This window comes from Brassica napus, chromosome C9 (assembly GCF_020379485.1).
Source record: "Brassica napus cultivar Da-Ae chromosome C9, Da-Ae, whole genome shotgun sequence".
In the NCBI taxonomy this organism is placed as follows: domain Eukaryota; kingdom Viridiplantae; phylum Streptophyta; class Magnoliopsida; order Brassicales; family Brassicaceae; genus Brassica; species Brassica napus.
The window spans coordinates 60,834,684-60,854,932 of NC_063452.1; the positions used below are offsets into that span (position 1 = coordinate 60,834,684).

General features: G+C 34.5%; 4 protein-coding genes across 14 annotated transcripts; 2 read left to right on the forward strand and 2 right to left on the reverse strand.

The window, feature by feature from the left end:
- Positions 1-133: 133 nt before the first annotated feature.
- Positions 134-9,135, reverse strand: LOC106405195 (transcription factor MYB92). 10 transcript variants are annotated; one of them, XM_048769383.1, is made up of 12 exons: positions 8,658-9,130; positions 7,668-8,576; positions 7,146-7,251; positions 6,260-6,353; positions 6,060-6,155; positions 3,717-3,825; positions 3,291-3,414; positions 2,987-3,174; positions 1,705-1,889; positions 1,300-1,612; positions 1,094-1,223; positions 134-1,005 (listed from the first exon to the last, which is right to left on the reverse strand). In XM_048769383.1, the coding sequence occupies exons 10-12, from the start codon at positions 1,430-1,432 to the stop codon at positions 297-299; spliced, it is 972 nt and encodes a 323-aa protein (XP_048625340.1). In that variant the 5' UTR covers positions 1,433-1,612; positions 1,705-1,889; positions 2,987-3,174; positions 3,291-3,414; positions 3,717-3,825; positions 6,060-6,155; positions 6,260-6,353; positions 7,146-7,251; positions 7,668-8,576; positions 8,658-9,130; the 3' UTR covers positions 134-296. The 10 variants fall into 10 exon arrangements, 9 of the variants coding, with proteins under 9 accessions (XP_048625340.1, XP_048625335.1, XP_048625342.1 ...); XM_048769378.1 differs by lacking the exon at positions 6,260-6,353 and having other exon boundaries at positions 8,250-8,576; XM_048769385.1 differs by lacking the exon at positions 6,260-6,353.
- A 1,652-nt stretch (positions 9,136-10,787) lies between these two features.
- On the forward strand, positions 10,788-13,821 carry LOC106427063 (cyclin-dependent kinase C-1). The gene is made up of 12 exons (XM_048769376.1): positions 10,788-11,001; positions 11,274-11,355; positions 11,446-11,536; positions 11,626-11,655; positions 11,725-11,834; positions 11,920-11,992; positions 12,065-12,185; positions 12,276-12,393; positions 12,608-12,747; positions 12,839-12,905; positions 13,009-13,079; positions 13,150-13,821. Exons 1-12 carry the CDS (start codon positions 10,889-10,891, stop codon positions 13,661-13,663), a joined length of 1,530 nt encoding a protein of 509 aa, XP_048625333.1. The 5' UTR covers positions 10,788-10,888; the 3' UTR covers positions 13,664-13,821.
- On the reverse strand, positions 13,815-15,526 carry LOC106427064 (ras-related protein RABH1e). Its single transcript, XM_013867795.3, has 6 exons — positions 15,310-15,526; positions 15,086-15,156; positions 14,701-14,789; positions 14,425-14,536; positions 14,207-14,297; positions 13,815-14,126 (listed from the first exon to the last, which is right to left on the reverse strand). The coding sequence occupies exons 1-6, from the start codon at positions 15,424-15,426 to the stop codon at positions 13,986-13,988; spliced, it is 621 nt and encodes a 206-aa protein (XP_013723249.1). The 5' UTR covers positions 15,427-15,526; the 3' UTR covers positions 13,815-13,985.
- Positions 15,527-15,834: 308 nt separating this feature from the next.
- Positions 15,835-19,936, forward strand: LOC106427040 (BTB/POZ domain-containing protein DOT3). 2 transcript variants are annotated; one of them, XM_013867772.3, is made up of 6 exons: positions 15,835-17,320; positions 17,397-17,466; positions 17,565-18,466; positions 18,704-18,971; positions 19,061-19,189; positions 19,301-19,936. In XM_013867772.3, the coding sequence occupies exons 1-6, from the start codon at positions 17,190-17,192 to the stop codon at positions 19,679-19,681; spliced, it is 1,881 nt and encodes a 626-aa protein (XP_013723226.1). In that variant the 5' UTR covers positions 15,835-17,189; the 3' UTR covers positions 19,682-19,936. The 2 variants fall into 2 exon arrangements, with proteins under 2 accessions (XP_013723226.1, XP_013723225.1); XM_013867771.3 differs by having other exon boundaries at positions 16,343-17,320; positions 19,289-19,936.
- The last annotated feature ends 313 nt before the right edge of the window (positions 19,937-20,249 follow it).

The following is a 20,249-nucleotide window of genomic DNA, read 5'->3' on the forward strand; positions in this document are numbered from 1 at the left end:
TAAATTGAAAATTTATTTCAGAATAACACATATGAACCCGGCGCGTAGAGACCACTAGTAGATATAATAATAGAAACTCGGAGATGGGTACAAACAAATGCTAAAGAGCATTGATAACAACAACACGCATAAGAATTATATATACTTACATTCTACAACATGAGCACACATATGTATATGATGTGCCAACAATATATATAGATAGATATATGCGAATAAATTCTTCAACAAGCACAGTCCCAGGCATATATTCGATTTTGAGTTCCTCCAAAACATACCTGAAAGGACGAGGAAGGCTAAGGAATGTCAAAAAATATAGAATCATCTAGTAGATGATCAGGCCATGCAGCTGAAGCTCCTGATTCTTGATAGCTCGAAGAGGTGAGATTGCTATTGACATCTTCAATAACGTATTGGCTTCTAATAAGATCATCAGTCATAACAGATGAAGGATCAAGAGAAGGTAACAAACTCTGATTTGAGCTGGACGGATCCGAGAGCCAGCTTGGAGATATAAGAAGGTTTTCTCTTTGATTGAAGAACTTGAAGTGATTGGCATCAAGATTTTGGGGGAAAACAGATGATGGTCCAATGTTGGTATTTAAGTTTTTTAGGGATGGTAAGCTGTTGAAGTCCTGAATATAGGAACCAAGGTCGAGATTATTGCTGGTGGTAGAGGCAATAGAGTTAAGGAGACTGGGAGTGTCAAAGTCATTAGGGTTAATGTTGTTATACATGGAAGGTGGTTGAAGGAGGTATTGGAACAATTCGAGCTTGGCCATCTCGGTTTGGAGTTTCAGCATAATTTGCTCTTGATCAACAAAACCTCTGAGGTTAGATGACAGAGAGATCAGCTGAGATAAGCTGGACAAGACGTCGGTTCTTGGGCGATGAGTCATTGGGTCAACTCCCATCTGAATCAGCTTTTTCTTCAAATGGGTGTTCCAGAAATTCTTGATCTCGTTGTCTGTTCTCCCAGGTAAGTTGTTTGCAATCGTTGACCACCTTATAACCATCATCATCATCATTATAAGCAAGCAGTACAAGAACACAAAACCGTTGACTATAAAATCAAAAAGAATCAGAACATTACTTGTTTCCAACAACTGCATGAAGATTCAAGATAGTCTGTTCCTCCTCCGGAGAGAATTTCCCTCGCTTGATGTCAGGTCTCAAGTAGTTCGTCCATCTTAGCCTGCAACTCTTCCCACACCTATTAAGACCTACAGAGAGAGAGATAGAGAGTATGAGAAGCTTTTAACTTAATAAAAAAAGCTTTAACAAGGTATAAAGTAGTACCAGCAAGCTTGGGAAGAGCACTCCAGCTACTATGGCCATGTTTTTTGACATACTTGACAAGTTTCTCATCTTCATCAGGAGTCCAAGGACCCTTCTTCAGACCAGAGTCACCACTGGAAGGTGATCTTCCCATGTTCGTTGATCTCCTGTATCTTTGTTCCTCCTCTATACTATTATTTCTCTGAGATTTGGTCGCTTGCCTCCTTCCTTCACAACCACACCAACTGCTTCTTATTTCTATTTATATTAAACCTAGCAGTCTAGCACCCTTTTCTCTTCATGTCCACTCATCACGTGTCTCTTTTCTATTCGCCTAACAATACAATACAACCATGTCATTTTCACCTTTCAATTCCATTTCTTTAATCATTTTTTTTTAATTATTCTCTCACATACGCTCCTTACCAGTGTGAAAAATCATTCAATGTAATTTCTTCTTCTTGTCTTGAGCAACATCAGTATCATCTCAGGAGCAGCCGCCTTCAATGGACAAACACACATCAATTCTTCTATTATTTGTCTTTTAATTGGGATTATTTGGGAAGCAGTTCATCAGTAGCCATCACCTATATATGCCCTAGTGCCAAATCCTGTATTTGTCAAGGAGAATAGCAGAACATCGTTATTGTTTGTCTTTTCACTGTCTAAACTTCTAGTATACAGGTTTCTCAATGAATGAGGCAATCATATAGGTTATTTGAAATACCTGTTGCTGAAACTTTCAAAAAAAAAAACACGTTTTTGTAGGGTTTCATCATTACCTCTTTTTTATTTATGAAATCCACAAAAGATCTTCTATGAGTAGGTAATGATGAAAGAGAAGGGCAGTAAAGGGAATTTGACAGGAGGAAGAAGCTGTTAGTTTTATTTTTTAATCATTGCAGACAAATAAAAAGAGAGGATTTGAAATTGAAGTCAGCGCCAACAACACATGGCAACAAAAGGGTGGCAAAGAGACATATCTTCCTCTAACACGCAAAATTGATTTCCTCGCATCATCATTTACACGGCATATTAGTTTATATAATTCATTTTCATATGTACCCTAGTTTATATAATTCATTTCATTAAAATTTAGATAAATCAACCATCAACCCAACAAAACTCAAGGAATGAGCCCTAAGAGCTATTTATTGTCTCTGAAAATGAGAATGTTTCAAGGATATGACAGTGTAATTTCTTGTTTGACACATCAATTCATAAGAAAGTCGATATAGTGAAATCTAGGTAATACTTAACGAGATTTTGCAACCCCAAAATGCCTTTTTTTCTAGGAAGAAAAGGTACCTAGTGAAGAAACCTGCAACAGGAAGAACATATCAGCATTAACGGTTTCGTGTCATTGTGTTGTAATGAAAACATTTCTTAATAAAGCAAAAGGTTGTTTTCACAGAGTTAATAAGGACAGCAGCATAAATATTTTAGGAAATTTAGTAAATATTTCCAGGGAGAGTTCTCTCATTACAAGAAATTCCATAGCAAATAGTACTGGTGCAGGAGACCAGTGATAGTTCTTTCGGGTAAGTAATCATATATCATATTCTAACTCCACTATAACTCCACTACACGAGAATCTAAATTGCTGAAAATTCAAACAGCAATAGTAATGGACAGGACAAACATGGAGGACAAGGTAAGTTTTGGTATTATCAGCATAAAAACTTACTATATCAGAATAAAAACTTACTATTGATGATGGTGACAGACTTGATGTGAACGATTTTGACCATTAGGAGGAGCTGGTTAATTAGGGGAGAGGTGGGTGCAGAAAATTAGCTAAATCTCCATCATCTTTAAAACCTAAAAGACTTTCTTCGTCCGCCTTAGTATTGCAACCAACGGCATATCTTGAGCTCTTGTCTTTTTCTTCTGTGTCTTATATAATGAAGATCACAGGTTTCGTGCAGAGTTTCAATTTAAAGATATATTTAGTATCAAGAAACAAAATCTAATTAAGAAACATATAAATATCAAACAAGAAGATGTTTTACCAAATGAGGGCATGGACGCTGTCAGTTTCCAGAAGGTATCTTAGTGTGTGCAGTACTTTTTTTTTTTTGGCACAAATAGTGTGTGCAGTACAGTATTGTCATTTAACTCATATACATACCATCACTGCGAAGCATAAACATACAAATATGCATGAGGCTTGAGATATTAACATTGCTTAGATAACGCAACAAGACAACCATCATGAGAGCCATATTAGAAGCCAATTAATGAAAGCGATTATATCAGTTTCATTATAAGGATGTTATCGTTTATGGCTTTCATTTCATCGTTTGCAATCTAGGTAATCCCAGGATCATGTACCCTAGTACTGTGTTTCGAACGGTTTAAGCCTACCAATCATCATACTTAGGCAAGATAAGCCTACGAATTTCAAAAAGGATTTTAAGAAAACGAAGAAATCTTACAAAATTATTTCTTAGATTTGGGGAAAGAGGGATTTGAATTGCTTGTTGAATTAGGGTTCCTGGCAGAGTGGACTACAGTCTCGGATGGAGGAGGCAGGTACAGAAAATACTAAAAAAAATAAAGTAAGGATTACAAACTTAATAATTATGAAATATGTGATGTCACCTAAATCGTCCTTTTCCTCTAATAAAAAAAAAACAGTTTGGTTGTAAATGTCAGCTAAACAACTGAATTGCTTCTTCTCCTAAGTCTCTAACAAGGCGTTTAAAATCTCGGGCTTTCTATGCCACCAATGAACATTTTTAACCCTTAACCTATTTTCTAACAGTTATAATAGAGTTTAACCCGCACGTTCGTGCGGATATATTTTTATTTTATAAATGTATATATTTAACATTATCGTGAATATTTTAAATATATGATTTACATTTTATTGTTATATATTGTGTAACTTTATAATTTTATTGTTAGGTTTTCTATTCAGTATTATTAATAAATAATAATTTGTTTTATACTTTTTACTTTGTTTTAGACATCATTGCCGAATGATAAAAAAACATGCAATGAACCATACTTGTAATGAAAAACATAAAGATATCAGTAGGTGCCACAACATTTTTTTTTTAAAATACCACTATCAATAAATTTGTAGTTAAAATAGATTTTTCATTAATATCTTTTGAATTATTATTTTCCTGATGTCTTATTTTGTAAATAACATATGAACTAAAAGTTAGCTATGACTATAATATTTTGTATATAATCATTTTAGATAATATTTTGTTGTGAGTTTCAAATTAATTAAATAATATATAGTTGTAGATATAAAAGTTTAACATATGCTAATATTTTTTGTATAAAATATACATACTTTATGAATTTTAATCTTTTTTAACGGTGAATGATAGTTTTTTTTATTTATTTAAATGAAAGCAATGATAGTTTATTTTATTTATTTAAATGAAAGCAATTTTTTTTTGACATCTAAATATTATATATTATATCTGAATTAGAATCTTCACTTGCGACGAATATTTCTTTATATAATAGGTTAATTTACCAATTTTATATAGTTTTGTTTTATTTAATTTATATAGTACTTCTATTTTATATAATATATTATAAAATTTATAAAAATAGCAAAGAATTTTTATTTATTTTTTATAATAAAAATTTAATCAATATTAATGTATAATCATATTATATCAATAATTACGAAATTAATTATTGCATGGTTTTAAAAAAATACTTAAAACTTTTAATAAGATTTGGGTAGATATTTTCTCAACAAATTTTATTATAATTAAAAATAAAATTTAAATCTATATTTTCTCAACGGATTTGTTATACTAAGAATAATCAGTATGTCATATTAAGTAATTAATCAAATGGTCTTACTAAGACTTTTAAATAGTAGATAAAAATTAGGACCCTAAATTAATAGATTAGATATGAAGTTGCTGAGTATTTTTCAACCAACTCTAAAATTCCATAAAATTGATAGTGGACTAACATGCATTAATCTTTGGATATCAAAATGTTCTTCAAATCCAGAAAATGAAACAAGAAATCACCGTTCAAAATCTTCTTGCTTACTCTTCAATTTAGAATACTAATTTAGCACATACTTTTCCCAACCGTTACGCCCAACATTGCTGGAGCATTTGGTGACACAAGAAACCTCGAGAATATGACAAATGAAAAGGAAGAACAAGAATGTCTACCATTAATTTTAGTCAGTCAAATTAATACTATATGGACTAAAATGCGTGGTCTTAAGTGTTGTTTTTGTTAACTATAAACCACTAAATGCCATTTTAGGTGGCTGAACTTCTTTTGTCGTGGACATCGTTTTACCGTAAAGACGGTAAAAGACATGGTAGCTAACAATAGAAGAATGTGCCATCCAAGACCACGAGCTCTACAAATACTATACTTTGGATGCAACAATGGCATCTATCTTTTAGTGAAATATATCTACAGCAACAAAAAAAATAACAATTGAAGAGGAATCGTAACATGGTTGAAGTTTCACTAAATGCAAAGAAGAAACAACACTACATAAAGTGTGTATTTTATGTGGATCTCCTGCAAATCAAGTTGCCCAGGGACTAGAGGCAATCTCGCTCGTACATAGTTACGACTTAAAAAGGGTGCATGTAACCAGTAAGTTTGTCCAGCAAGTCTCCACGAAGCAATCGGGAATGCAGGAAACAAAATCATCATAAATCATCTACCAGATTCAGAAAATTGAAAACAACGAAAATAAAATAAGTTTCTCTATTTTCTCAAGAATAAGTTCTGACTTAGAAAATTATACAAGTTCAGAATTTTTAGTTTACCAGGAGTTTTCAAACGGATTACATCTCTTTTCCCTTACCCTCCCAGAGCTCTTATGTGTCTCTGCGCTCTTTTAGAGTATTCATATGATTTCCTTTCTGCCACGGAAAAATAAATTTACAGAGTTTATCTTAAGCTCACTGCAAATCTTAGAAGATAATTACACTACATAAAAAAGATTGTAAGCTTAGGATTCCCTTACCTTATATTTGTTAAACTCAATCTAACGAAACCCAAACTAATTAATTGTCACCATATAGAGAGCCCATGAGCTCATAGGCAAGGGGCAGTAGTAGCTATCAACAAATAAGAAATTAGTTAAACCAGGTTACTTAGGCATCATAACGCAAGCCAGCTATGTATTTATTGAGTATACTATACATATACACACCTTCATCATCAAATTGGTATATGAAAAGATCAATACGTATATAATAATAATAAAGCAACCACTCCTCATAGAAGTAAATAAGCATCATCTTAGCATCATCTATTACAAATTGGTAGACGAAGTGTTGAGCATCAAAAAGGATGAGCAGTGGCTGTGTCTCAACTCGGCTCAAGGTTGAGTTTACTAAGTTAGTAGTTCCTTCTCATGACAAGCTTTTTATAGGAGTTTTCAAAGGTCCACCTTCACTAAATTCACTATTCATATATCTTTATTATTTTCACAAATCTTCACTAAATTCTGGATAAGTTGAACATATAAAATACTTTTTAGACGTTCAGTAAACAATCTTAAAATAGTATAAAAGGCTCAGCTTTCGCCTTGATTAATGGGGGACAAAAAGGCACAGCTGAAAAAGTTAATTAACTTTACCAGTCATGTGATACAGGTGAATAGGTAGATTTATGTCATCTTTTTTTTTATGAATGATGTGTTTGGAATTACGATATTCCCTAGACAGTCCCTTTAATATCACCAATTAACATAGCTCGAAACCAGTGATGAAACTATAAAATTTTGAAATACTTTTACCGTAGTTAGTTAGTTTGTGCTTGGAGTAACCACATATGATGCATTAAAGATTGTACTGAATGCGTATACTAATGATGAGACGAAGAAATGGGAAGACGCATCTACGAACCTCAAAAAGTAAGAGAGTCGCCATGCCACTCGCTATGTTCTTCGAGATCACCGCCCCCCTCACCAGCAAGCATCAAGCAGAAGACAATAAGAAAATCTGAAAAACCCTGTAAAAATCAACATTGTTGCTTTTAAGAAGGTAGTAGTTAAAGACTTAAAGCAACCAGGCTAAAGTGTTTGATCTTTTCATGAAAGTATAAGAGTTTAAAGACAAAAGACTGGGGAAGCTTTTTGCATGAAAAGTAAAGTCACATGACCTGACCCAAAAACTACGAAGATATCTGCATGAATATATATATACGTAAGGATAGTATACAAAATACAAAAGCATCTTAAAAAGCTGTGCCGAACTCTAAAACACATGGTTGGGGTTGGTAAGTCAGGTCCTTTAAAATGAGTTCCAATAAAGAACAAAAATTTATCCTTGAGCAAACCTCATAAGTCGCCTTTAGATCTGCTCTTTGTCTTACGCGTTTTGTACCTATTCTATACTGGTAGCACTTAACATTAAGGACACACTGACCTATCCCCTAGAGCTTCAAATTTGTCCCTATCTTTTCCAGACACAAAAAGATTGATGCTAAGCTGGAAAGTTGAGGACGTAGTCTCTGTTATTGAGATTAAGGATTAGAATCTGTAAGTAAAATGTAGACTGATGAATATGAACAGCACACGTGATTACAGATGCCAACCCCAAGTCAAGATAATTGTGAAAAGAAATAACAATGAATAAATTCTGCAATTAAAGTCTATACTTTTGACAATTTCCCCTATACAATATTGTGGGCAGATAGATCATTCAGAAAATCTTTGACTTAACCTTCAGATAAAAACTATTGTATTAGGTGAATCAACATGGACTAGATCATTGCTATTTCAACTATCTAGTTATTGCAACAACATGGCACTAGAAAATCTGGAGAACCTACCCTCTTTGTAAATGACCAAACATTACATGCAAATTAACAGGAGTATTGAACTGTAGCGACCTTCCTTGGATATCTTCCTTGGACATTAACATGTAGTAGAAAACAACAGGACATCTGACTATTATAACTTAGCATCTTCCACTATTGCTAGCTACCCAAAATTAAAGCTGAGATACCTGTATTGAACTGTAGCGACCTTCCTTGGATAACAAACTCCTATGGCTTGAAACATGGTAAGCAAAGGCTTCTCTCATGAAGAATGTAGACATAAACATGACTTATTATGCATTAACTTTGGCGCAGAAAGTGGAAGAGTTATATGCGTTGGACATATAAGAAACTCAAGAATAAAATATCACTGAAATCACCGGACTAGCAGTAGATAGTGGAACAACTCCACTAACGTTTCATCACCATATGCACTCAAGAGAGTGGCTGATTACCTTGAAACCTGCAACATCAGCCATATCTCAAACCCATTGTGTGAATATGATGAACCAAATCTGCAAGTCAAGTCAAGAACTTCTTTAGGATCGTGGAATGGATGAGAGACCATTGTTAAAAACCTTTAAAGATTATTATACCATCGGTTCATATCTAATCTTTCTCCATGCATCACCCAAGTCAATATGTACATTCGAAAAACATAAGCAGATTGTAGCTGATTCCACTTCGAATTAGAGCTCATCCATAAGAAATATAAGGTTTGCTTCCAGTCCAAAACTAGAGATATCAGTTTATTTTACCTCGTACAGATGTAATGGTTTCGGGGAGGAGTCGGGAGAATCATGAATCCCCATTAGCGGCACCAACAGAGATCTAAGGTTTCTTCTCTCGGTTCGATTTTGCGTGCTTCACATACAGCTGCATATGAGTCTCTGTTCCATCAAATTAGATCTCCTGATCCTGTGACTCTCGTCAGTGAAGATATTTGCACGTTACAAAAAAGAAAATCATGTCTTTTTAGATGAGAAATTGAATTCAGCATGGAGTATTAGCTATATATTACATGAAACAGGAATTGGGTATGCTGAAGCGTAGAAACTAATTATTTTTACAAAATTAGGAAACTGGTACTGGTTGGAAGCATATATCCAAAAGTATATGGTTCAAATTAAAAGAAATCATTTATTATTTTATAATAACTTTAAGGGGAAATTTGGAAAAATACCTTCTAATAAGATTATATTTTGAAATCTATATCAGTTTTTAGCTTTTTAGAAAAATACACTTATATATTATGAAATGACTTAATTATCCAATTTAAATGTTTATAATTATCTTAATATCTACATTGATAATTTTAATGAAAAAAACAGAAATAGTTTTTACCTATGCAATTGAGACGTCACCACCATTCTTTTTTTTGTTCTCCAATTTTAATCAAAGCATAGAGCTTGGTTAAACACTTTTTGAAACACTACTCAAATTATAAATCGTATCTTCTCCACTTTGCATCGTTAAATGTCTGGTATTATTTTCTTTGATTTGAAACTATTAGATCTTTTTTTTCCCTTTATTTTTCTATTACTTTGTTTTTGAACTGCGTATATATTTCATGTGTGATGAAATAACTTAAACAAACAGATATAAATGAAAAGAATCAAATGTTTGTTTTACATTGCATCAAATTCTAAAGTTTAAACTAAATAAATAACAACCACCACTGTAAAGATGAACGAATAGAAAAGTAAATATAATAATATTTTAATCGTACAGAATTCTTCAAAATTAATGAGGTTCTTGGAAACCTAAATCTGGGTATGGCAAATACATACGAAAAAACAGTAATAATCATGGTAGAAAATCTATCAAAATATAATCTATAATTCAATCATAGATTGAACGTATATCAAATTAAAGTATAAATATTGATCTAATATAAAATGCTAACAAAATCGTATGATTGAGGAATATATATACCTATCTCAAACGTAGTAGTTTCAATTTTCAATTACTTTAATTTTTTAGTTTTAATTAACATTAAGATAAAAATGTCTTTTCACATGTAAGAAAGTGTAGTTTTCAAAAAAATTAAAAAATAAATGTATTTTTCAAATTCTAAATCATAAATGGTATATTTTTTAAATTATCCCTAACTTTAAAGTTTAAACGATTTTATATTATAATTGTGAAAATATAAATAAATTAAGATTATAAAACTATTATCCAATTAATTATTTTTGATATTTCATAAATATCTGACACAATATATTTAAATATATATGCTATATCACTAATAAAAATTCAATGAATAAAGACAATTCATACTATTAATTTTAATACTTGCATATTTCTATTCTCTTTATTTTACTATTATTAAATTTTAGATTTTATGCCTTAAAAACATGATTTTAGATTTATTGTTTATTTATGACATTGTGTTTTTTTAAAACCGAAGCGTATAATTCCAAAACAGAACCGTTAGCTTCCAATATGTTTTAAGATAAACTATTTTACAAAAATTTTGGAAGCAAGATTCCGTAAATTTCCACGGGGTTTCGATTTTTGATTCCGGTTCCGAACGCGTATAAATTATTTTATTTTATATAGTAACGAATCTAAATTCAGTATTTGGTTATTTCGCTTACCCCAAAGTTGTAATCCAAATCATAAAAGATAGACCGGTTAAATCGATTCAACCGAGCAATTCGTCGGTTTAAAGTTACAAACCGGTTTAAACCTTTACTTTTATACTGTTCCCAAAACGCTACAGACAGTATAATAAAGTTAGAGAACCTACGCGGAGTTGTCTGAGAAAAAAAAAAAAAAAGGAAATCGGAGGTGGCGAAATTTAATCACCGGAGAAAGGAATATGGCGGTGGCAGATGCCGGGAAGCTAAACATAGAGGAGCATCCTCCTCTCTGGGGATCTCGCAGCGTTGATTGCTTCGAGAAGCTCGAACAAATCGGCGAAGGAACTTACGGGTAATTACTCCAATCCACTTTCCACTTTTTGGGTATTCAAAAAGGCGTAATTTTTACTTGAATCCTGTTTTGATCTTTTGGGTATTCAAAAAGACGTAAACTTCCTTACTCGGGTCACTTTATTTTGATGGGGATTGATCAATTGTTGGGGTTAGAATCAGCTTTTAATTGTGGGTTTTGGCTTTTCACAATGCATATGCGTCTTTGTGCATCTATATCTGAACTCTGAAGAGATGTTTATTGTTCGTTGTTGTTGTTTGGTGTTGTTGCAGGCAAGTTTACATGGCTAAAGATATCAAAACTGGTGAAATCGTGGCTCTTAAAAAGATCCGTATGGACAATGAAAAAGAAGGGGTATTATTATTATTCTCTCCTTTATATTTGTTTTTATACAAAGACACGTTTTCTGTTTGCAATAAACCTTATTCTGAATTGGTAATACAGTTCCCTATAACTGCCATCCGGGAGATAAAAATTCTCAAGAAGCTGCATCATGAGAATGTCGTTGAGCTTAAAGAGATTGTCACTTCACCCGGTAATGTATTTGTATTAACACACATCCCACGCAGAGATTAGTTTACAGAGAGAGTCTAACTTTCATGACTGTTTCTGTCTCTATTAAAGGTCGGGACACAGATGACCAAGGAAAGCCAGGTTTGTGAATACTTATTTCAAGTTCTCTAGTTAGAATCTCAGTTCGTGACTTTTATACCAAAATTATAGATAACAACAAATACAAGGGAGGGATCTATATGGTTTTTGAGTACATGGACCATGATTTGACTGGACTCGCTGATCGTCCTGGATTGAGATTCACTATTCCTCAAATCAAGGTAGCTTTTTTAATTAGATAAGCCATTAATTAGCCTTTGCAATTCAACTTTGTTTCTAACATTTCAATCCATTTAAAAAAAAAAGTGTTACATGAGGCAACTACTCACCGGGCTTCACTATTGTCACGCCCACCAAATTCTCCACCGTGATATAAAAGGTGAACATCTCACAAATTACATTGTTGATGTTAGGTTTGTATCTTTTTTGTTGACTCTAGATCTTGGTGCAGGCTCGAATCTCCTTATTGACAACGAGGGACAGCTGAAGCTGGCTGATTTTGGGCTTGCAAGGATGTATTCTCAGGATCATTCTGGAAACCTCACAAATCGTGTCATCACGTTGTGGTATAGGTATGCTTTTGAAGTCTTATATCTTTGCACTATGATGTTTGTTAATGTATTAGCTGTTGTTACTTTGCTGACTTACATTTATTGCGGCAGGCCTCCTGAGTTACTACTCGGGGCCACAAAGTATGGCCCAGCAATTGACATGTGGTCCGTTGGTTGCATATTTGCTGAACTTTTGTATGCAAAACCAATCTTGCCTGGCAAAAATGAGGTCAGAGTTCCATCTTTTGCATGTCAGATGCTAGTAGTGCAGTGTGCCTTGATGCCAATAATAACATAAAGATCTACCTGGTCATTGCAATTTACTGCTGGAATTAATAGCTAGCCACTAGATATGTGGTCTCTTTTGTTATGTAACCATCAAGTCTGGTTAGATTATTGTCTATGTACAAGTTTGATATGCTATATCTCCTACTTTGTTTCAGAATGAACAATTGAGCAAGATTTTTGAGCTTTGTGGATCACCTGATGAAAATAATTGGCCTGGGGTTACCAAGATGCCTTGGTTTAACAATTTTAAGCCATCACGGCCATTGAAGAGACGCGTGAGAGAGTTCTTCGGACAGTAAGTGAACTAAACCAATACCAAATATAGAGCTTCCCTTCCACGCAAATGCTGTGATGATAAGGTCTTATTTGTCTTTTCTTGAATTGAGGTACCAAGTCTTTGATCGCCATGCACTTGAACTGCTGGACAAAATGTTGGTGCTTGACCCATCACAGGTATTGGAGATCTTTATCCTTATTGGCAGTGAATACTTTAAAACACCATTTAGACCTGTTCTTGACATCGAAGTTATTTTTGTTTTGTTTTGTCCCGGTGTAGAGAATAACTGCAAAGGATGCTCTTGATGCCGAGTACTTTTGGACTGATCCTCTGCCATGTGACCCAAAGAGGTATTAGCTTTTGACAGTGTGTTTGTGCATTATCATTCTTCTGACTAAAACAATGTTTTCATATATACAGTCTACCTACATATGAGGCATCACATGAGTTCCAGACAAAGAAAAAGCGGCAAGAGCAGCGACAAAGAGAGGAAGCAGCAAAAAGACAGAAACTGCAGCATCCACATCAGCAGCACTCTCGCTTGCCTCCATTACAACACGGTGGCCAATCTCATGCTGCTGCTCCACACTGGCCTGCCCATCCTACCAACAACGCACCACCGCAAGTACCTGCTGGACCAAGCCACCACTACTATGGGAAGCCGCGTGGTCCACCTGGTCCAAATCGTTACCCTCCTAGCGGAAACCAGAGCAGGGGTTATAATCAGAGCCGAGGAGGTTACAGCAGCAGCGGATCATATCATCAACAAGGACGGGGAGCTCCTTATGCTGGCGGTGGGCCTAGAGGGCCTAATGGTGGTGCCTACGGGGTTGGACCGCCTAACTACACACAAGGTGGTCAGCATGGTGGCTCTGGGAGAGGTCAGAACCCAATGGGTGGTAGTAGAAACCAGCAATACGGATGGCAACAGTAGAAAGCCCTGTGTCATTTGTCTAAAATCTTAACTCATGTGAGTTAAGTAATGTTACTTTAATATGAGATATTGAATCTCTATTCATACACTGTTGCTGACTTTATTATAATGAGATTGACAGTATATGCTTAAAAAAATTGAGCAATCGAGATGAGCAATTCTTGTCAAGTTTTTTAAGCATCATTATTACACAGCTCGATATTGAAAAAACATTTAAAGAATAGTAAGAGTTTCTCAAGTAAAAATCTCTTTCCTTATACCAGAATCAAGTAATGAATCCTTTGTTCTACTCTGTTGCTGTTAAAGTATATTTAAATTTCAATCAACACGAACAGCCACCTCCTTGTTGCTCCGCTTGAGACGCATTGGTCGAAGACTTTAAGTTGACATCAACCATATCACCTTGTTTTGTTGAAAGTGTGTCCATTCCTGGTAATGCTGCTGAAATCTTGCGGAAGAGTGGCTACAAGTTTCCAAAATACCAACGTTATTCGAAGAAATCTCAAAATCTTTACAGTCATGACTCACGAGGATAGATAATACCTTGATGTTAAATCCTGCCTTTGCACTCGTCTCAATGAATATTACTCCAAAGTCACGAGCTTTGTTATCCCCTTCCTCTATTGACACTTGCCTGTCAAATGGAAATGTTAAATTGATAGCTGAATGACAAAAGCTTCCAATGTAACTTTTTCATTCATGCTTCTTTTCTTTTAGGTGTATCATTGGATTTGATGTTATTAAGGTCAAGTGTTTGGTACCTCTTGTCAACGAGATCTGTTTTGTTACCCACGAGAACAATGATGACATCGCTACCTCTCTCTGTACGAACATCCTCAATCCACTTAGAGGTGTTCAAGAATGACTGCCTATCTGTTACATTGAAAGAAAAAACAAAAGCACTAGACATTACATACAGTCTTGCAAAATCTAACAGTCTGTTTAAAAACAGGGATGTATATAAAGGTACTCTGTAGACTGTACAGAAGATAACATTTCATGGTAAGTCTGAAAAGTTAACACACAGAAGGCTTTACTTGCAACATCATAGACAATAACAGCAACAGAAGAATCTCTGATATAACTTGGAATCAGACTTCGAAACCTCTCCTGTCCAGCAGTATCCCTGTGCCATTACAAAGTCAAACGCTTACTGAAACGCACAACATATCAAACACCAAAAACAATATATTTATCTAAAAGAATGAAAATTCCACAGTCAATAAAGATACATGGTACTGGTAGCACGATTCAATGGACATAAAGAAATAGAACAAAAGATACCTAAAGGATTAAGCGTTTTTTTCTAACCGTAATTACAGTTTGGTGTATAGATTTTCCAAAAGAAGATGAAACTAAAAAAGCAAAAGGTCATTTGATTAATATAACTCTATGAAACGAAAAGGTGGAAGATGATAATACCATAGCTGGAGACGAAGAGTCCTATCCTCCATGTACATTGTCTTTGACAAAAAATCAATCCCAATAGTTGCCTGCAACAATCATCAACAACAACGAGTTTCAGATCCTATTAAACCAAAATCCCTTTGCAAAACTCTGAATCTGATCGGATTCTCCCACACACACACACACACAAGAACACTAAAACGATTGCTAGCTGTAGATCGCGCAGTTAATTTACAAACCTGATAAGTGGTGTCGAATTTGTCGTACATGAAACGAGTGATGATGCTGGTCTTTCCCACGGATTGATCTCCGAGGAAGACGAGCTTGTACTTCGCTAATGGTGTCACCGCCGCCATTCCAGATCTGAGTTTTGCGATTCAGATTTGGGATTCCACACACGCGTCTTTATGATCGGCTCTCTATTGTAACCGCCAACCACACAAGTTATTATACTCTTCAACTATTTATTATTTCACGAACAGACCCTTGACTTTTACATTGATTCATTAATGGGCAATTCTCTCCAATAGCCATTTTTAAATTTTTATCACAAAAAATATTTCTAAAAAAAAAAAAATAACCATTTTTTTTATTTTTATTTATTTTTAATTTGAAACCCTATCCCAAAACTCACCCTTTAACTTTAAACCCTAAGTCTAAATTAGTTAAACCTAAGCTAAAATGTATTTTTACTCTTCAATAAAACTTATTTTGGTCATTTTCTTCATTAAAAGATATTTTTGTGACAAAAACTTAAAAATGACTATCACAGGAAATTTCTCTTCGATAATTTGCCTAAAACTATTTATATACTGAGACTCAATTTTACCAAAGTTGATACTATTGCTTCAGCTGAGACATGCAGCATGAACTAACTTTGAGTTTTGCCTCATAAAGGAGGTAAGAGCAGATAGTATATTTTTTTTTTGTCAATTACCAGACTCCTCAGTAATAAAGAGATTAATTTGCTTTATTTTTTTTTTGAGAAGTTCTGATAGTTTATTTTCACAAAAATAGTCGTTAATGAAAAAAATGACCATTTTTTATTAAAAAGTAAATATACATTTATACCCTAAAGTTAACTAATCTAAAAATAAGTTTTAGAGTTAAGAGGTGAAATTTTGAAGGTGTAGTTTCAAATTAAAAAAAATAAAATATAAATATTAAAAAAATATTTGCTTTATTTTTTTTTTTGAGAAGTTCCGATAGTTTATTTTCACAAAAATAGCCGTTAATGAGAAAAATGACTATTTTTTTATTAAAAAGTAAATATAAGTTATGTAAAATTTTGAAGGTGTAGTTTCAAATTTTAAAATATAAAATATTAATATTAAACGTTTCAAAATAAAAATAGATTATTTTGGTCATTTTTTCAGGACTATTTTTGTGACAAAAACTTTAAAAAGAACATTTAAAAAAATTGCCCTTACTTTTTAGTTATCAAAAGTTTTGAATCTCTCTCCGGAACCACAACTATAATATTAGTTTTGTGTTAAAATATTACTTGATCATATGATTTTTACACTGTCCTGGTTTTAGTTGAGTTAATGAAACTTGATATTAGAGAATTATTGGTTTTCACCATGATGCCCTTTGGAGTTGTTAAAGAAGCCGGAGATGCTGTTGGATTTGTGTTATAGTTTTGTTTTTACTGATCCTAAGCTCATAATATGTTGTTTCAGTACGATAAGGACCTTACACCTTGATGATTAATTTGGTATCTACTTACTAGTGTTCTCTTGTCTGAACGTCTTTGTCATTCTTCCGATACCTAATAACTCAAATACACTCTGGCTTTTTATTCTCGAGAGGAAACAACTGTCATAACACATACGATCAAGATTAACCAGACCACAAGATTTTGGTAATGACAAAGACATATATGATTTAATGACAAACATTCTGTCCCTCAGATCAATCATTCTTAATATTCCACAACGAAAGGTACAACACAACTGTTTACTCTCAACGTATACAATACAAGAGCCACATACTACCTTCTCACATTTACTCTCGTTATTTGTGCCCACTCTTGATATACTATTTAAATTTCATCTTTATCCTGCAAATAATTCACACTTGTGTTCCCAGCCTACCTTGTTTTGCAGATCAAAGGGGCATGGATTCACCATCTGCAAGCCAGCTGAAGAGCTCTGAAGATGATGCTGATAAAGTCTGTAATAGAAGCATTGTAGTTCCACATAGAGTTGTTGCATTAGCCAACAGATTTGAGAAGAAAGACCGTTCCTGGTATGTCATAGTCCATAAATTAGAATCAGCAAGAGTCTTAGGTAGCTAGCTAATGAGCTAATCTATCTCTCGATAGGTATGTCAAATCTAAAATCCCTAATGATCTGTCTATTCAAGTCGACGATATTACCTTCCAAGCACACAAGGTATTCTAATATTCTATAATGGTAGCTTGACACTCTTCAAGTGTACATATATGCACATGAGTCCAGTTATCTTTTTTTTTTCAATTTGTCTTCAACAGTTTCCTTTGATCACCAAATGTGGTTACATAAGCAATACTGAGCTACAGCGTTCAGCTTCTGGGAATGGATATCATCTCAAGCTTGAGAACTTCCCAGGAGGAGCAGAAACGTTTGAGACCATTCTCAAATTCTGCTACGGTTTTCCGGTGGACTTGAATCCTCTCAACGTAGCTGCACTGAGATGTGCATCAGAGTATCTGTACATGACCGAAGAGTTTCAAGACGGGAATCTAATCTCCAAGACAGATGGTTTCATCACCTTTGTAGTACTTGCCTCATGGAGAGACACGCTCACTGTTCTGAGATCATGTACAAGCTTATCTCCATGGGCAGAAAACCTCCAGATTGTAAGAAGATGCTATGACTTGCTAGCTTGGAAAGCATGCAATGATAGTTATGACATACCGGAAGATGTAGAAAACAATGAGAGAAGTCTATACAATGGTATAGCTAACCTTCAACTTGATCACTTCATGAGAGTTGTGACATCTGTAAACGCACGAAGGGGTAAACCAGAGGTTATAGGTAGACTCATCATGAAGCACGCAGAGAACTGGTTGCCGCTAATCGATGAGGATATGGAAGGCATACGAGGTTATGGATCAGGAAACAATGAGTTTCAGTTCAGTGTTGAACGAGAAAGAACAGAGGGAAGCACTTTAGGATGTCAAGAACAAAAGAGAACCATTGAAAGCTTAGTAAGCGTGCTTCCCACGCAACCTGAAGCAGTAGTACCATGCCAGTTTCTGTTGAGGTTGCTGAAGACAGCGATTGTGTATTCGGCATCCCCAGCTTTAATATCTGATCTTGAGAAGAGAGTCGGTATGGCATTGGAAGATGCTAATGTATGTGACCTCCTGATTCCTAACTTCAAGAATGAAGATCAACAAAAAGGAGCAAGGTGAGTTTAATGTACTCTTAAGCAACTTTTATGTTAAGTATCAAAGGTCGTTAGTTCAACTGGAAAGGACTCTGGGCCATTGTGTCAGGGATCCCAGGTTCAAATGACCGCGGAAACGAAACTAATATTATATATATATATATTATGGTTTCGGCCCCGAACTAGTATTCAAAAAGAAGAAAAAAACTCTGATGTTAAGTACTTAAACTAAAGAACTCTTTGTTGATTTATGCGCAGATCACATGAGGAGTACACAATATACAATGTAGACGTGGTTCACAGGATTCTTGAGTATTTTGTAATGCATGAACAGCAGCAACAACAAGAACAGCAACAGGTTCAAGGAAAGCCAGGCATAACAAAGCTATTGGACAATTACCTAGCCGAGATTGCAAAAGATCCATATCTGCCCATCACCAAGTTTCAGGTTCTAGCTGAAACGTTGCCTGAAAACGCTTGGAAATGCCATGACGGCCTCTATAGAGCAATTGATATGTTTCTCAAGGTAGTAGCTAGCTAGAACCCTTCTTGTGATTTTTTATCTCCAAACCAAACATTCATTTAACAGTTAATTGTGTTTATTCCTTGTTTCAGACTCATCCTTCACTATCAGAGCATGATAGGAGAAGACTGTGCAAAACAATGAACTGTGAGAAACTATCTCTTGATGCGTGCCTCCACGCTGCACAAAATGATCGGTTGCCTTTGAGAACTATAGTCCAGGTATGTGATAAATAGAGCAATTTTTTTTTTCCAATATTCCACAAGCCGTTCTTGAAGTCAAAGAATTGATATGAGTGACTGATTTCATCATAAACAAAGATCAATACTCAGGTGCTTTTCTCGGAACAAGTGAAGATAAGGATGATGATGATGCAAGACAAGCAAGCAGCGGGGACCAATGAAGAAAATCCTGAAGGTCTTGAGGATAAACGAACATTCAGAGATAGTGAGATAATCACACTCAAGGGAGAGCTGGAGAATGTAAAGAGGAAGTTGGCAGAGCTTCAGGATAACTACAATGAGCTTCATCAAGTGTATGAAAAGCTAAACAGTAGCAAACAGAAGAGCACACAGAACTGGGGGCTGCGTTGGGAAAAGATTAAGAAGTCACTCCAGATAAAACGTGAAGAAGATGAAGCAAGAGACAAGCCACAAAGACGAAGTTCCACGGGACCAAGAACCAGCTTGAGGAGAAGAATGTCCATGTCATAAGCCCTAGCTAGCTTTGTGCTTTACTGATGCACCACAATCTGTTTGAACTAAGTTTGCGTAGCTTCCAAAGTGAACACACAAACTAAGTGGAATCAAGAGTTAAATTCTATCATTTTTCATCAGTAATGTGATTAAAAACGTTTGATACTTCATGTCATGAAATATATCGTTCAAGTTTGTTCAGTATATAGATTTTATTACATTTCAGTTTAGAGTTTCTGTAAAAATTCAATATATAAATCTTTAATTTGAGAAGAAAAGTTTTAAATAATAAATTTCAGTTTTGGTCATTCAAAAAATCATATACCAATGCAATAGACAGACGGAAACAACTAGGTTGTAACGAGTATATGATGTTACGTTATATGTTTATTTATATAGATTTTCAGTATTTGGTTGCCAAACAAACCAACTGCTCCACTCACGTTTATCTGAGCACCAACCACGTTACCCCTGCGGCTATGTCTTGGAGTTAAACAAGAAACGAATGACATAAAGCCTTGATCAGTTTGTTTTTACCTATAATAAGTTTTTAAATCCCATAAATATAACTTTAACAATGTCGATT

Excerpts from the sequence above, each read along its gene's own strand:
- LOC106427063 (XM_048769376.1), top strand. The coding sequence starts at position 10,889 with ATGGCGGTGGCAGATGCCGGGAAGCTAAACATAGAGGAGCATCCTCCT. Across the intron at positions 11,993-12,064 it reads TCTCCACCGTGATATAAAAG|GCTCGAATCTCCTTATTGAC; the intron begins GTGAACATCTCA and ends ATCTTGGTGCAG. Across the intron at positions 12,394-12,607 it reads TCTTGCCTGGCAAAAATGAG|AATGAACAATTGAGCAAGAT; the intron begins GTCAGAGTTCCA and ends ACTTTGTTTCAG.
- LOC106427040 (XM_013867771.3), top strand. The coding sequence starts at position 17,190 with ATGGATTCACCATCTGCAAGCCAGCTGAAGAGCTCTGAAGATGATGCT. Across the intron at positions 17,321-17,396 it reads GAGAAGAAAGACCGTTCCTG|GTATGTCAAATCTAAAATCC; the intron begins GTATGTCATAGT and ends ATCTCTCGATAG. Across the intron at positions 18,467-18,703 it reads GATCAACAAAAAGGAGCAAG|ATCACATGAGGAGTACACAA; the intron begins GTGAGTTTAATG and ends ATTTATGCGCAG.
- LOC106405195 (XM_048769384.1), bottom strand. The coding sequence starts at position 1,432 with ATGGGAAGATCACCTTCCAGTGGTGACTCTGGTCTGAAGAAGGGTCCT. Across the intron at positions 1,224-1,299 it reads TGCTCTTCCCAAGCTTGCTG|GTCTTAATAGGTGTGGGAAG; the intron begins GTACTACTTTAT and ends CTCTCTCTGTAG. Across the intron at positions 1,006-1,093 it reads CATGCAGTTGTTGGAAACAA|GTGGTCAACGATTGCAAACA; the intron begins GTAATGTTCTGA and ends GATGGTTATAAG.
- LOC106427064 (XM_013867795.3), bottom strand. The coding sequence starts at position 15,426 with ATGGCGGCGGTGACACCATTAGCGAAGTACAAGCTCGTCTTCCTCGGA. Across the intron at positions 14,537-14,700 it reads TATTGTCTATGATGTTGCAA|ATAGGCAGTCATTCTTGAAC; the intron begins GTAAAGCCTTCT and ends TCAATGTAACAG. Across the intron at positions 14,298-14,424 it reads ACAGATCTCGTTGACAAGAG|GCAAGTGTCAATAGAGGAAG; the intron begins GTACCAAACACT and ends TCCATTTGACAG.